The sequence below is a fragment of the Erithacus rubecula genome (genome assembly GCF_903797595.1).
Source record: "Erithacus rubecula genome assembly, chromosome: 2".
NCBI classification, from domain to species: Eukaryota; Metazoa; Chordata; class Aves; order Passeriformes; family Muscicapidae; genus Erithacus; species Erithacus rubecula.
The window spans coordinates 60,865,035-60,879,641 of record NC_136685.1 but is presented as its reverse complement, the minus strand read 5'-3'; the positions used below and the strand labels follow the sequence as shown (position 1 = coordinate 60,879,641).

Here is a 14,607-nt window from a genome sequence, read left to right as displayed (position 1 = left end):
AAGAAAAACAACAAAGCTCTGCTGAATGTGCAGGTTTAATTATCTACAAAGACCTTCATGCTCATACATGTACAGCTATTTAATGGAAGATTTAAAAGACAAAATCATTGCAAGACAAGAAGACACTCAACCTATTGCAATTACTGAAGAAATTGCAGCTCTGATAAGAATGAACTCTGCCAAAATTAGCATGGGAAGGGAAACAGGCGTACATTATCAATTTTGATTTATTGTAAGAAAAATAAAGCCTTAGCATCTTTGCCAGTTCTATGATCAACATATGAAGTCATCAGTATAATTTGGTATGACTGAAGATCAAATAATTGCTCATCAATAATAATGCTGGGGATATACTTTTTTAAGCTGCTAAATGGCCAGTGGATCTAAGCCACAGTGGGTGATGGTGTAGACACATTGCACCTGCAGTGCTTGGGAGTACATGCACATGATTTCCTCTGTGTAAATACAAGCCCAGTACATCCCCTTTGGTCTGGCCACACCTGCACAATGGAGGGCTTGGGAGACAGAACATGAGTGGGGATCTGGAAATAAGACCAAACAAACCAGAGGCCTCCTCTAGCCTGTAAAATATCTGCCTCCATAGTGACTTTCAGGAGATGAATGTTGCTGATAGCCTTCTTCACTCTTAATGCACTTAGATAAAATTCATAGGAGCAATTATTCTTAGTGTATCCCTCTGGTTTGCATTTTCTTCTCATAGACACAAGAGAGGAGTGTACATTTCCTTCATTCAGTATAGGGCATCTTACATGATTCAACAGATTTGGAAAAGCAGGTAGGTATTGTATCAGTCATTCCAGATTGTAAAGACAGATAACTTATGTTTTATTCAGTACAATAATGTTGTCTGATTGCACTGAGGCTCACAGTAAATGTATTTAGAAACTATAAAAAGACCCATTGTGATATTTGTTGATGTTTGTCATAAAAAAAAAAAAAAAAGGTAGTTTGGGATTTTACTGGAGGATTTCTTCTGGTGTCAAAATTTTCTGGCCAATTCCAATGTTTACAGAAAGAATAATTTCCCATCTGTCTACTATCTGCTAGATCTCAGCAAGCATTTTGCCTGCAAAAAACCCAGCATCTATTTCAATTCAAAGGCTCTCCTTTATCTGTCATCCTAATTTTCTGCTTTTGGGAAAGGGTCAAATAGTTTACATCAGAGCCCTTCTCAGCAACCTGCTTTCAGAGGGAACAAAATATATTTGTTGTTGCTTGCAGAACAAGCTGTCTAAAGAAATGAGAGCTGGGATGTACTCAGTGGGAGCTTAGTGGGAAGGAGGAAAGGGATGCTGGGGGAGGTTCCCAGGGATTTGGGGCAGCTTAGCAGACAGCTGGCACATCTCACTGCTTGGGTGCCTCAGCCCCTCTCCCCAAGGCTGCCACAGGCTGTCCCACACAATTCCATATCTCACTGCAGGCACAGCACTGCTCAGAGGGCCAAGCAGGGTGGGGCTACCCTTGCTACCCCTGTGGGACACCCAAATGATGGCCAGGCTGCTGTCAGTGCTCCCAGCTTCCCTGGGACAGCCAGCAGCCCGGGCGCTGCTCACCTCTTCCCGCAGCTCATACTGGTCAATGATGCTCTTCAGCTTCTCCGCCAGCTCCGTGTTCTCCTGGCAGAGCTTCATGTTCCTCTCACTTTGCTGCTCGATCTGAGCCTGGATTTCACTCAGTGTGCCCTGGAAGTGATTAGTTATTTCTTTCCTCTTCTCATCTTCCTCCCGTGCCCGCTGGATTGTTTCCTCCTGTTATTAAATGGGAGAGAACACAGTAAGTGAGAGGCATAATAAGCAGTCCCAGAAAAGTACTGTTTCAGAGTGGCATAAGGCTTTCCTTTGAAGGATTAACGTGTTTGCATTCCTCTTTGGAGATTTTCTTGCTTTCATCTGCTCCAGCATTGGACATGATTCTAAATTTACAGAGCAAATTACACAGTGGCCTTGAAAAAATTAGGGAACTAAGAATTTGCGTTTATAAAGATGGATGTAGAGCAGAGCTTCGGGTCAAAGCAAGCCTGAAGGACAGGACATACATGTATATTTTGATTCATGATACCACATCACAGCTTTTGCTTCAGAAAAAGATATTTAATGGAAGCAGTCAAAAGCTCTTTTATCAAAATTCTCTTTGACTGAATTAAAAAAATCACCCTTTACAATGCCTTGCTTTAACAAGGAATCTTCATATCAAATTCATAGCCTTTGGGATTTAAATTTTTAAGATAAATCCATCACTTGTTGAAGAATCCTGTCTGATTCCTTAATTTTCCTTCCCTAACTTTTAAACTGACACGAATATTTGCACTGATTTTCTAGCTAGGGAATTCTAGCTGGGAAAGCTTGTAGGTTGTTTCCTACAGAATCAAAGCAGACATTCAGATTTAATTTTTTTCCTATTATTGAAGTTCTGGTTTGGATTTGTTTATATAAAAGACAATGCAGAAGGAATCTGGATTCATTGCTTTGGATCCAGAAATACAGACTATTTTTATTCCTTCCTAATTTTTTTCCAGGGCAGTCTGCCCTTCTGGGGAATGTAATCCTGAATGGCTAGGACCATATCTGCTGTAGTTACAGATCATGCCAGGATGATGGGTTAAAAACTCACTCCACAGCATGCAAATAGCATACTCTAATAAGGTTTCACCTAGCATAGTAATTTGCATAAAAATCTCTGATAGCACTGTATATGGATATTTTCTATAAATATATTTGAATAAAGCCTTAGCTGACTCTAATAAGGTATAATTTGTATCATGAATATGACATAGCAGGTGTTGATTCAGGCCCTGCTCACAAAGTAAGGTGAATACCAAATGACCCAATTTCTGCTTATCATGCACAACATGAGCCTGATCTAGGACAGCTGCTGTTCAAGGTAGGGCATGTTTGCCCTTTTGCAGTCCAGGGAGCAATAGGGTTAACAATACCTTGGACAGTGGGAGGAAAGCTATGGAGCCATTAATAATACCTGATGCACAGAAATCACCCTGCTGTGCTCTGCAGTTCACACAAGAACCTGTGTGTGTATTCACAAACAGAGTAATGCAGAGTGTGAATACAGAAGGAACTCTCTCCCCCAAGAGGAAGGAAGAATTTCATGTGGAGCTGGGTAAATGACTTGGGGGTTGGGTCCTGGTTCAGTACTGGGCGTGGAAATTGGACACAGAAAATTTGCAGCAAGATGAAAGAGAAGATCTCCAATTTTTTTTTCTCAGTTGGTGAGAATGTTTTAGAAACATTTTGCTTGACCAGCAATTGAGCTGTTTGTAGGTACTTTTTGTTTAAATCCTTTTGGCAGAAGAATGTTCTTCCAAAATAGAGTTAAAAATGCTGCTCAGAAGTTGTTTAAAATCTACCACTTCAGCATTCCCAACAGGAAACATTTAATTTTCTTTTGAAAACGCATGTTTAAAATGTCATCTTTTTATTTTTATTTGAAACTTTTTCCAAATTTGACTTAAATTCCTAGTCAGAATTCCATTTTATCTCTAATGCACAGTTTAAAAACTCCTCATGCCTCTTAGTTTTTCATTACATAGGTGTAGCCCTTAGCAGGCAGAAGGGTGACCAGGTGCTTCACTTCCAGAAGTCAGAGTGAGAAATTGAACTTGCATGTCTGAAGTCCTCTCTCTATGGCTTCAAAACATCCTTCCTCAAAAACATTTTATTGTTATAACATATCACTACTGTGATTTAAAGTTCTCCAGAGTAATAAGACCATATAAATACATACAACAAAAAAGGTGGATTGTGCATATGTCAATCCAACAGTTCTGTTACAAGGTGAAACGAGACATCCTGAGACTACCAATCATGCAAATGTAAAAATCCCAACCATCTGCATATGTGTTACTCAGAAGATCTTATTTCCTGCTCTTCTGGAGTAGAAAAATTATATAATACAGAGCACAGAGACAATACAGAGACAATATTCATGGTTAAAGACACTGAGCCAGCAAGCATTTATTTGCAGGGTGCAGGATTTCTCTGTATCTGTTCTGCTTTGGAGAAAAATACACTTAAGAAGGATATTTGCTTGGGGGTGGGGGCTGGTGTGTGTCCTGGGAAACTCCCCAGAGCCCTCATTTGTTAAATTCTTGAGAGCACAGGCACAGATTAAGGGTGAGTGGGGGTGAGGGAATCTGGCTGGGCAGAAGGACAACAGTGTGGCTACAGAACCGAGCAGAGACCAGCCATAAACTATTGTTCTATTTTCTCTGCCCTTTGGGAACCTCTGCACTCCATATTTACCCTTTCAAACATATGTTCTTGTCCTAGTGCAATATTGCTTTTGCTCTCATATTTTGCTGCCAAGAATGTAAGAATGCATTGAGTGAAACCTTGTTAAAATTAAGATAGGATATTTTGCAGTTTGGGATTTAGCACAGGAATGTGAGATCATTTGTGAACAGAAGAGTGTGATTGATACTGGAATTGTTCTCGTGCCTCTCTGGGACAGCTCCAGAAGACTATTGGTCTGCTGAAGCCATATCAGCCAAGATGATATTAGCAAGGAACCATTTTTTCAATGAACTGTGCTCTTACTCCCCAGGCATCACAGTCTGAGCCAGTTTGGAGCTGAGCCATAACTGAAGCTGTTGACTTTTGTGACATTTGTATGAAAGTAATTTCTTAATGCCTGGTGGCAGGAAGGATGAGGGACCTGAGATGCTCATGTCACTACAGGATGCTAAGTAGCTACCAAACTGTCAGATAATTGGCAGAACATGAACTGCATGCAGAGTTGCTGTTGCTCTTAGCAGAGCTGCTCTCCATTGCAGTGGGAACACATTCCACTATTTCATGAGCCTTTATTCTGCTTTTCTTGGAGGGAGAATTAAACATCTGTGTAACTGCAAGGAAAGAATAAGAATAGCTGGACTGTACATAAGTGAGAATTTGAGGCTGGTATCCAATACTAACCAGATATTTTTCTTCTCTGATCTGCCCTGTGGATTTTCAATGCAGTTCTGCATTGCATATTCATCACCACTTGGCAGCACGGATCTGCAGTTAATGGGAATTCCACACACCAGATGAGTGAAGATGACATTTACATGACGTGATGTGCATATAATGTACCACATGGTAAGTCAGAGGGGGTTTCTGATCTGGGCAGGCCAGGTTTCTCCTTTGCTATTGAAATGACACAACCTCCTAGCTTATATTTACCACATTTTGAAATATAATCAGAGCTGCTTATCCCAAGCACTAAAAAATTATGAATCTCTGTCCTGCCAAAACCAAAATAAAAATATTGAAGCATAAGATTTTAAAAATAAGATTTGATGGATTTTCTGGTTTTGGGCCATCTCAGTACAGCAATAAGTGAAAGAAAATTGCACTTGTTTAAATAAATAGAACATAAGTTTCTGGACATTCACAGATTCCCAGGGGCTAAAGCATAAAGACAAATATTCCAAGAACTAAGCTAAAATTCTTAGAAGGACAAAACTGGATAAAGATAATGAATGTCTTTGTTTATTACTTTATTCTCATGCATTCTGCAAGTATATTTTGTCTTACAGTCTTATTTAATTTTGGGTTTTTTTCTACATGGATAACATGGGAACCAGAGGTAAGATAGTATTCTGGGTTTCTTCAAAGGTCTCCAAATTTTTAGAAAAAAGTGATGAAAATTTTAACACTTCTTCCTAATACCAGATCACCTCAAGTATCTTCCCTGGCTCACCTGGCAAAGATACAGGATAACAATAAGGACTGAGTCTAAAATTATTTGGTTTATTTAGAGAACCTACTCACAAAATAAAGCAGTCCAACAGGTAAAAAGATGTTGGAAAGATACTTCCTAATTGTAAAGATGAAATGTGTAAGCGAGTATTTATATATAAAGAGAATGCAAAAATCATACTCTCTAGCAGTAAGATTAATAAGCATAAAGTAGCTGGGAAACTGCACGAGGAATTAATCAGAATTTGTTTTAAATAGGTTTTTCAAATAGAATTAGTTTTTCCAAATGCCCCAGTCTTCACTGATTTGTTCCTCTGATATGATTTGCTTAGGAATGTCAGTTAATGCTATGCAAAGCACTGTACACTGTATCTTTAATTCACTTTAAAAATGGCTTATATTTCTTTTGAAAGATTTTACCCACAGATGGCCTGGTAAATCACTGTAGATCAATATTGAGGAATGGCTCATGTCTAATAGAAATGACAGGCACAAATTTAATTTTCACTACCAGTTCTGTGTGACTGTAACTGAGTACAGAGAGATTTGCTTCTGGCTTCCCTATCTGTTAAACTGCTTTTATCCTTCTACTAGGGCATAGTTTGTGTGTGACTATTCCCTCTTCCATCTGTATTCCTACCAGCACACAATAAAAGTCAGAGCAAGACCCTGAAGGCCCACTCCTGAGCTGATGGAAATGAATGAAAATGCATTTACCAGTAATAGAGGTTATATTAGGTGGAATTCTTGCTGCTGATAATTCCTATGTGTAATTCTACACATAACTATATCCCCATAAAGAAAGGGTTTGAATACATCAAAGCAGACGCCTTTTGTATATTAATACCAACAAAATCACTCAGAGAAAAAAAGGATGATCACAACAGAAATATTCTTCTTGAATATACTTTTTTTCAAGGAGCCTAATCATATTATAAATTTCACATTTAAATGGTGTGATGCACCAAGCAATTGGCAGACATGGTGTATGGATCCCAGCCCTCTGGCATTCCTGAAAATTCTCTCTTTTAATCATTTATATGATCCAAACAACTACCACAAATAATGTTGGCATTCTTCCTCTATTGAGGTTTGATGTCTTGAGGCAAATGTCCTCATTAACTGACCCCCATGAATAACTTGAAAAAGTCCAAGTGCTCGAATTGCATGAAAACACCACCAGCCTCCTGTGAGTCCACCAGAGCCAAGCTGGTGTTCCTGTGGTTCTGTCCATGCACGTGAGTTTGATCTGCACTCCAAGGGACCTGGCCTCTTTGCACCACTGCTCTTCTCTGCACTGAGCACCCTAATAATGCAGGGAGGTCTTAGAGGTAGTGTAGGCAAACCCAGTGTCCAAAACTGCTGGGATATTTCCAAACGAGAAATAAAGGGGTCTTGGTGTAAATGGACCTCAAGATTAGAGCATATATGCAATTATACACTGCACGGGGAGATGCAAAAGTCTCTTTGATTTGGTACTAGAGGGAGATGGGAAGGGGTCAACATCAACTTTCCCCCACTGCTGGGGCTGTGCTGAGGCTCCCCCTCACCTTGAGGTTCTTGTTGTGCCTCTGGAGCTCCCGGCACAGGCTCTCGAGCTTGCTGCGGGCGAGGATGGCGCGGCTGTGCTCGCTCTGCAGCTGGTCCTTCTCCTTGGTGATCTGCGCCTGCCTCTTCTGCAGATACTTCAGCTGTTTCTGCTCAGCACGGTGCTCTTCCAGCTGGGCAAAAGGGGGAATAAAACAGGGAAACACCGATTAAAATGAAACAAAGGGGGAGAGTAAAGTAAAGAAAATGAGATCTTTTGGTTTGGGGAATGTCTTCACACTTTCTTAACTTCTTTTGTATTTACCAGCACTAATGTGAGAGGAGAGAGGAACCTGGAGATTCCCAAACCTGCTTGCTGCAATGGTCCCAAGTGTGTTGTACTGGGTGGGTGAACATAATTTTTGACATTCTTATCACACCATTTTAGCTCTTGCTTCATTTGTTCGAATTTCTTTGAAGGACATCTGTGAGGTTTTTATTTTTGTTTCAACATTTGGAACTAGAGCAGTCAGTAGTGCTTTATGTGGTGAGATTTCTCTAGATCATGAGGTGATAGAGTAGTTGCTCATTCTATTTTACAGTTTCCTAAATATCCAGGAACCTGCTGGAAAAAACAACAGAAGTGCTGGAGACCAGGAATGCTGTTCATGCAGGAGTTTTGTTGCTGATGGAGGAAAATTCTCTTCAGAGAAGAGTTTCCCAAAATGACATGTGGCAATTCTTGCCAGGCTCCTCTGGCTCACAGGAGCATGTGAAAGGGTCTGTCAGTTGTATTTCTGGAGATCCTGTCATGAATGGGGGTGGACCATGGTGAATCAAACCTCTTCTGGGCTCTTAGTCTCGGTATAATTCCTGGAGGAAACATGGACAGTCCCTGATGTTCTCTTGGGAGCCTGTGCTGTGGGTGCACAGCTACTGCCTTCCCTAGAAGGCTGGTATGAGGATTTGGAAGGGGCAAAGAGGACCAGCAACAAAATTGTTAATTACAATCCCTGCACAGCCTGGCCATTCCTTTTGACATGTGTCTATCACTGGATGTTTGGGAAAAAAAATCCTGTATGGTAAATTAACACCCTAACAGTCAGGTCAAAGGAGCCTTTCACCTCTGAAGCTTTTAATGATTTCATCTCCCATTCCAACACATAATAACTCTCCTCTCTGCATCACAGGTGTGTATACATTGCAAGGTATTTCTGAAGTCCAGATGTTTTGTGATTGAAAAACAGTAGCTTAAACATGTGAACCTTAATAATAACTGTTGCTGTTAAGACTGTATTATCTAATAATACGGTACCACTTGTACTAATTAACCCCAGCATGACTGGGAAAGTCTGTGAGCACTGGGGAATGATGTGCAGCTCAAACAAGACAGTTAACAGCATAATATTTTGCACTTTCATCTGTTTTCTGCAGATGTTCAGTAATTTATGCTTACAGTAGAGAGCTCTGTGTATTATTAATCAAATCACAGCTAAGTGAAACAAAACACTGCTCTCATCAGCTTGGACTATATTTACAGTTTATGTCCAACTTGTAGCATGTGCATTGTCTATTTTTTACTCCTGTAGAGCACAATATGGGCTTTTGCACCTTATCAAGCTGCACTAGCTGAAATAACTTTTCTAGTATTATAGAAATTTCTTTTCTGTAACTAAGGATGAGATATTTTTCCTTCATAAGCTTGTTTTTGTCCCCTTCCCCTTTCCACTGAAAACCATAAAAAAGTATTCTTTTTGCTTCACATTTTGCATGCACAGCCTGTGCTCAGTGGATAATGGTTGATCCAAATTTCGTGATTCACTCAAAATGTGCTTGAAATAGGGGGCTCAGAATAAAGTTGGTCTTAATCATGATATGAGAAGTCTTCCAAGTATTTTTGCACTTTTTTTCCCCATTAATATTACTTGCACTAGAAACTTGTATCTCGAAGTTCTCAAGAATATCTAAGACATGGTGTTTTGCAATGAAAAAGGCAATTCACTGGTAAAAAGGAATGCCAAAAAGGTCCCCAATGATAATTTTTTTAGGATAATTAGTGAAATAGGATCTAAAATCAACTGCAAATAGAAGGAATTTGGGTTTTTGAAAGCTGACCTGGAGAAATAAACAGTCAATTTAGGAAAAAAAAAGTTTTATCTTGATCCCACTGCAGACAATGACAGAGCTCATATTTTTTAGCATATTGTTCTTGAACCCAGCACTTGTGAGACTTGCAGGACCTCTGAAAACAATTCAGTTATAAACAATTCTGCAACAGATGTTTGTAAGTGAAAGGTGTTGTAAACCAGAGCCTGCTGTACTTACCCAACACCCTGGACTGAGTGAATTAAATGTTCTCTGCTGGCAAACAGCATGGCAGAGCTTGTGCCCAAATGGCTGCGCTGTCCTGCTTCCCCATCCATGGCTCCTGCCTTCAGCAGCCCATGCTCCAGCCCCTGTGTGCTCATAGTCCTACAGACAGGGCATGGCTGGCAGGGAATAACATTGCTGGTGGCCTCTTCAGCTACAGCTGGCCTCAGCACTGCTTGAAGCAGGGGAAGCCACTGCCAGCACCAAGCTCCACCTGTCTCATGGCTGCACCTTCCCCTGAGCTGTGCTGCCATAAGTGCTTGTGTCACCACATGCTCACCAGCCCAGGGAGCTGATCTGGATGGAAAACCACTCAGCAAAAAGCAAGACATGATCTGAAGTGTGTGATGGGGACAGACAAGAGGGAGCAGGGAGAGCACTCACAGCTACAGCCAGCTGCTGACAAGCCATTAATCACCTCAGCCACTCCGAGTGAGCAGGGTAAGGCTGTCTCCAACAGGGTTTTTGTTGTATTTACCACATGATTTATTTTAGTGACATTGCACACTATGTCAGAAACAAGTGTTCAGGAGTTTTGTTTTAGCACCTTTCTCTTGCATGGACTACTGGCAATACAGCCCCTGTGTTACAGAGTGCTGCAATACCATTTGAATGCAGTGGAGAGCACTTTATAGAGGAAGAAGACCTATTTCAGCTAATCCATGAGCATGAAGTCCCTTTAAGCATGAGATAAACTACAAACAGCCTGATCCCAATTCATGAAATTGGAGGATTTTACATGAAAAAAGGGAAAGCTAAATTTCACTTCACATTATGATGAGACATAGACACATCTGTGCATAAAACCAATTACAAAGTCAGTGTTCTGCTTCACACATTTTTCAGCACTCCACAAAATGTAAAATGCTGCAGTCTTGTCATTTGTAAGATTTCCACAGCTTATGGTCGTACAATCCTTTGACTACAAAGAAAAAAATCCCTTCATCTGAAAATAACCCATCTTAAGTATGAAAAGAACAATCAGGTTGGTGGCATTGTTACAGGGGTGACATTATGGTGGTAGGGGCTTTGACTCTTCATTTCATTGTGCTGTGGCTTCTCTTATGATTAGTCTCAGTTGTCTATTACCTGCTTCCTAATATAGGAAGTTTTATACTAAGTCTTGTATTACTTCCATTTTGATGAAATCACCAATATATAATTTAAAGCAATACCCACAACAGAAGCATGCAAAACTCCTTGCAGGAGGCAAAGGCAGAAGCCTAAACACCAGTCTCCAGGGTGGGCCAGTTTGGTAGATTTGCCCTTAAGTACAAATATTCTGCCTCATCAACTTTTTGACCCAAATCTTGTTTTCCTCGCTTTTTACTCTTTTTGACCCATAATTATCTGACCATGACACTTGCATTGGGATTCACTTATCAGGACAGACAGTATTGGTAGGTTTGACCATGCTGAATGTCATGTGTTTCTTATACCTTCTTGTGTAGGCAGTTGGTACAGAAAAGAGCCAACATTGTACTTACCAGCTCAGCATACTTCTTGAACAACAGGTCCAGCTTCTCTTCTGGAGAATTCAGCTTATTCAAACTTTGCATCAGTAGGGTGGCTTCTTTTCCTTAGAAAAAGAGGAAGCATAGATTTGATGCTAGAGGTAATTTGTAGTTGATGTACTGTTAAGAAATCGGTTGTTTGATCCATGAGTCTGTAAAAATACAGGGTGAAATGAAAACTTTCCTCCATTTCAGACCTTAGTAATGCACTTTTTTCCTAACAAAAGCATTATCTGTGAAATGCTTTTGTCCTGTGTAATCTGATTTTCATTCAATGTTTTTGCAACATGATTTGATCAGACACATGGCACATTTGACTGAAATAGGACAGAAAGGGCCTGGACCCAAAAGGCTCAGGAACAGATCTCTTTGCAAGTAAAGATGGATCAAATCTGGTGTACTCGGCTCCTTTGCTGATCAACCTACACAACATTTCAGGAATAAAGTCAGATGTAGAGACTATGGTGTGGAAGGAAAAAATCAGAGAGTGGTAGGTGCTGCCAGCCAGGTCTGGGCTACATGATACTCATGTAAATCAGTTTCCTGACTTGGTGAAGAAAGCTTGTGTACCAGAGATACACAGGGTGCTCTGAGCGTCCAGAGCTAAATCACTGCACAGCCAATTAGGTATTGTTTCTCCTCTGGTACCTCTTGGTTTTCATTTCAGCCCCAGGTATGAGCTGGAGCTTCAACACTGCTTGTTCATCAAATACAAAGTATTCCTGAAATCCCTGGAGGTAAGATTGTCTGTGGTCCCAGGGGCTTGGACAAGCTTTTCCAAACGTTCCTTTTTCCTGAGGCTGTGAGAAAAAATTTGCTTTCTGTTTTGGGCTGGACGTTTTCTTCTTCAAGTCTAGTGCAGTCCAGGAGTACTGTCTCTGGAGAAAATCCTTTATTTCACACTAAGTTCTCTTTATAGCATCTGCATAAAGTAAGTAGAAGTGAGCTAAAATCAAATCCTGGTGCAAATTGTCACAAGGGCAGATGGAGAACTGTGTTGGTAGGGTTTACACTGAACTTCTGAGGTACCAGCAGCAAAGTCAAGGCACTAGAAACTGAGGAATTTTCTCCTGGATATTCAAAGAATTTTTGAGGAAAAAAATCCATGCTATGTCCTCTGCTCAGAACTCTGTCTGTATGAATGTCCTGTATGAATTTCTTTACAGGCTTAGTCTGCATTTGGGTTTGGGTTCTCATGCAAATGAGAGGCTTGAAGATTGGCTGAAGTTAATTGTAGGAAGGGAAATAATTTACATCTATATTAGATTGGAATGTAACTACATTGCTCTCTAGTGGCTGCCCAGCAGAAAGTACACGTATACAAAAACTTGCTGAGAGTTCTTTCTAGCTCTGCTGCTGACAGCCCTGCCAGAGCTGAGGTGTTAGAGAGAAAATGTATTGGCTTATGTCATGTATATTATATGCTGAGCCCAGGTGTTTGCTAAATGAAAAATAACCTGGGCATGATGGTAAATTTATTCTGCAGGTCCCCATACCACATAGTAGCACCATTTATTACTGTTGTGACCAGTGTTGTGGTCACTGTAATTTTCAGTGGTAGCTGGAGGTCTCTATCGTCCACACTATAAATTTAACATGGTAAAGAGCAACGACAGGGAGTTCCTATTTGTGTTTGCAGAGGGGCTGTTGAGTATGTAAATACTTGCCTAGTCCCTTCAGGATTTTCTTCTCCAGCTTCTGCTCCTTGCTGCTGCTGGGCTCCTTTGCTTTGGAAGCATCCCCAGCAGCCAGCTTCTCTTTCTCACTCTCTTCATTTCCATCTTCATACTCTGCATCCTCCAAGCTGCCTGGCTCTCCCTTCTCAGGCCTGTCAGTTTCTGTAGCAGTGCTTTCCTTCTCCATCAGGCTTGTGGCAGACCCGTAGGTTTTAATGATGTCCTCCAGCTGCCGGCTCAGCTCCTCTGAGATGTCACACACGGCTGCTTCGGGCCAGGCACTTGGCTGCTCTCTGGGGGCTGCAGCAGGGGATGGCAGGCCAGGGGCAGGTTTGTCCCCACTCTGCCCCTGGATGTCCTGTCCAGGTGAGGTGGAAGATTGGTCATTCTCCATGCTTGGTGCAGCACCTGACAGAAAAACAAATGGACGTTTAATTTCAAGGCATACAATTAGCCATATAAAGAATTAGCCATCAAGCTGTTTCCAAAGATTGGCCAGGATGTGAGTGATTTTGTGTGAAATTTGGGATGGCAGCTTATCCATTGGGTCTGGCTTGACAAATATGTCACACTTAGATAAATAACCAAAGTGATTTGCCTGCAAGGAGAAAAGCAAATTATGCACTTTCCAAGAGAAAAGCCTACCCAAATCTAACACTTAAAAATGAAATTCCCACTGCCAGCAATGACACATAAAATGACACTCCGGTCACTTAAAAAATTTTCCTCCTTGAATCAAATACTTTCCACATGTTTACTTTTCTTGATCTCTTTACCTGCAACACTGGTTACTGATATGGGTGCCTTCAGAGCTGCATTCGTTTCATTTCCTGTTTCTCTCCTGTTGGCACATCTTAAGTCAATAATCATGAAAAATATTTTAAATTAAACTGGTGCACTGAAAATTGCACTGTGCCCTTGGAAAGCCCAGCATGGTGCTTGATCTACAAGAGGCATGGTTTGGTACCATCACAATAACAGCAAAGAATAAGATAAACACCTCTACACCACCCTTCTCTTGCACTTGCTGCACGCTGCTGACAGCTTCTTTGACAAAGTACAAACTACAGAATAAATCACAGGGAAATAAACCCAACCACACAAAACATAGTTTGATAGTCCATGGTGTTTTGTGGGGCAAATTTCAGCAAATTTATTCTCATTTTGCAAAGGGAAGCTTTTGTTTTCTTGTGTTTTTGAGTGGGTGTGCTCAGACAGGCAAATACAGAGCCCCAACATACCTGAGCTCCTGCTCTGGCTTGCTCAGGACCTGGTAATGAGGGTGTCAGCAAGAGCATCCTGGGCACCAGGAAAACTCAGAGTACTGAAGGCCCCTTCCCTCTCAGAGGGAGAGGCTGCTGGCATCTCTGTGCTCATGAAGTAGTGCAGAAGTGTGGGGTGCACAGCTGGATCTCAGTCTGCAACTAACCCCCACTGCTGCTTGACTGCAGACTCTGCACTCTTTCCAGACATGAGTCCTTTCTCCCTCTTTTCCAGACTGATTATTGCTCCTCTCCTTAATGATATGATTTACAATGGTGCCAGTGGGAAGGAAGAGGGGAAGAAGCTCGCTTAGTTGGTTCTTTCCAGCATCTCAATTGGTTGTCTTCTTATTTTTTAAAAGACTTTGAAAACATGGAGCTAAACTGGGAAGAGCATATTGTTCCTTGTTCAAACAGGCTGTAACATATATTTTCTATAGTGTCTAAATTTCTTCAGCTTTCAAAATTGTAAACTAACATGACCAAAGGCATTATATGATAAGAAAGATGTAATTTACTATAATAAATGACTCAGTGTTCT

General features: G+C 41.0%; 1 protein-coding gene and 1 long non-coding RNA gene across 3 annotated transcripts in view; one reads left to right on the top strand and one right to left on the bottom strand.

Moving 5' to 3' along the window:
* The window catches only part of TXLNB (taxilin beta), a 32,894-nt gene that overhangs the window by 14,601 nt on the left and 3,686 nt on the right, over positions 1–14,607 (bottom strand). Inside the window, exons 2-5 of the mRNA XM_079299212.1 lie at positions 12,796–13,212; positions 11,102–11,193; positions 7,268–7,438; positions 1,575–1,769 (exon numbers count right to left, since the gene is read on the bottom strand). Of these exons, the coding sequence (XP_079155338.1) occupies positions 1,575–1,769; positions 7,268–7,438; positions 11,102–11,193; positions 12,796–13,212 (875 nt within the window). The remainder of the gene's footprint in view (positions 1–1,574; positions 1,770–7,267; positions 7,439–11,101; positions 11,194–12,795; positions 13,213–14,607) is intronic.
* Positions 3–9,423, top strand: LOC306798875. Of its 2 annotated transcripts, XR_013773492.1 has the most exons (4): positions 3–796; positions 4,995–5,114; positions 6,808–6,955; positions 7,847–9,423. It is a non-coding gene; the product is annotated as an uncharacterized lncRNA (long non-coding RNA). The 2 variants fall into 2 exon arrangements; XR_013773493.1 differs by lacking the exon at positions 3–796 and having other exon boundaries at positions 4,092–5,114.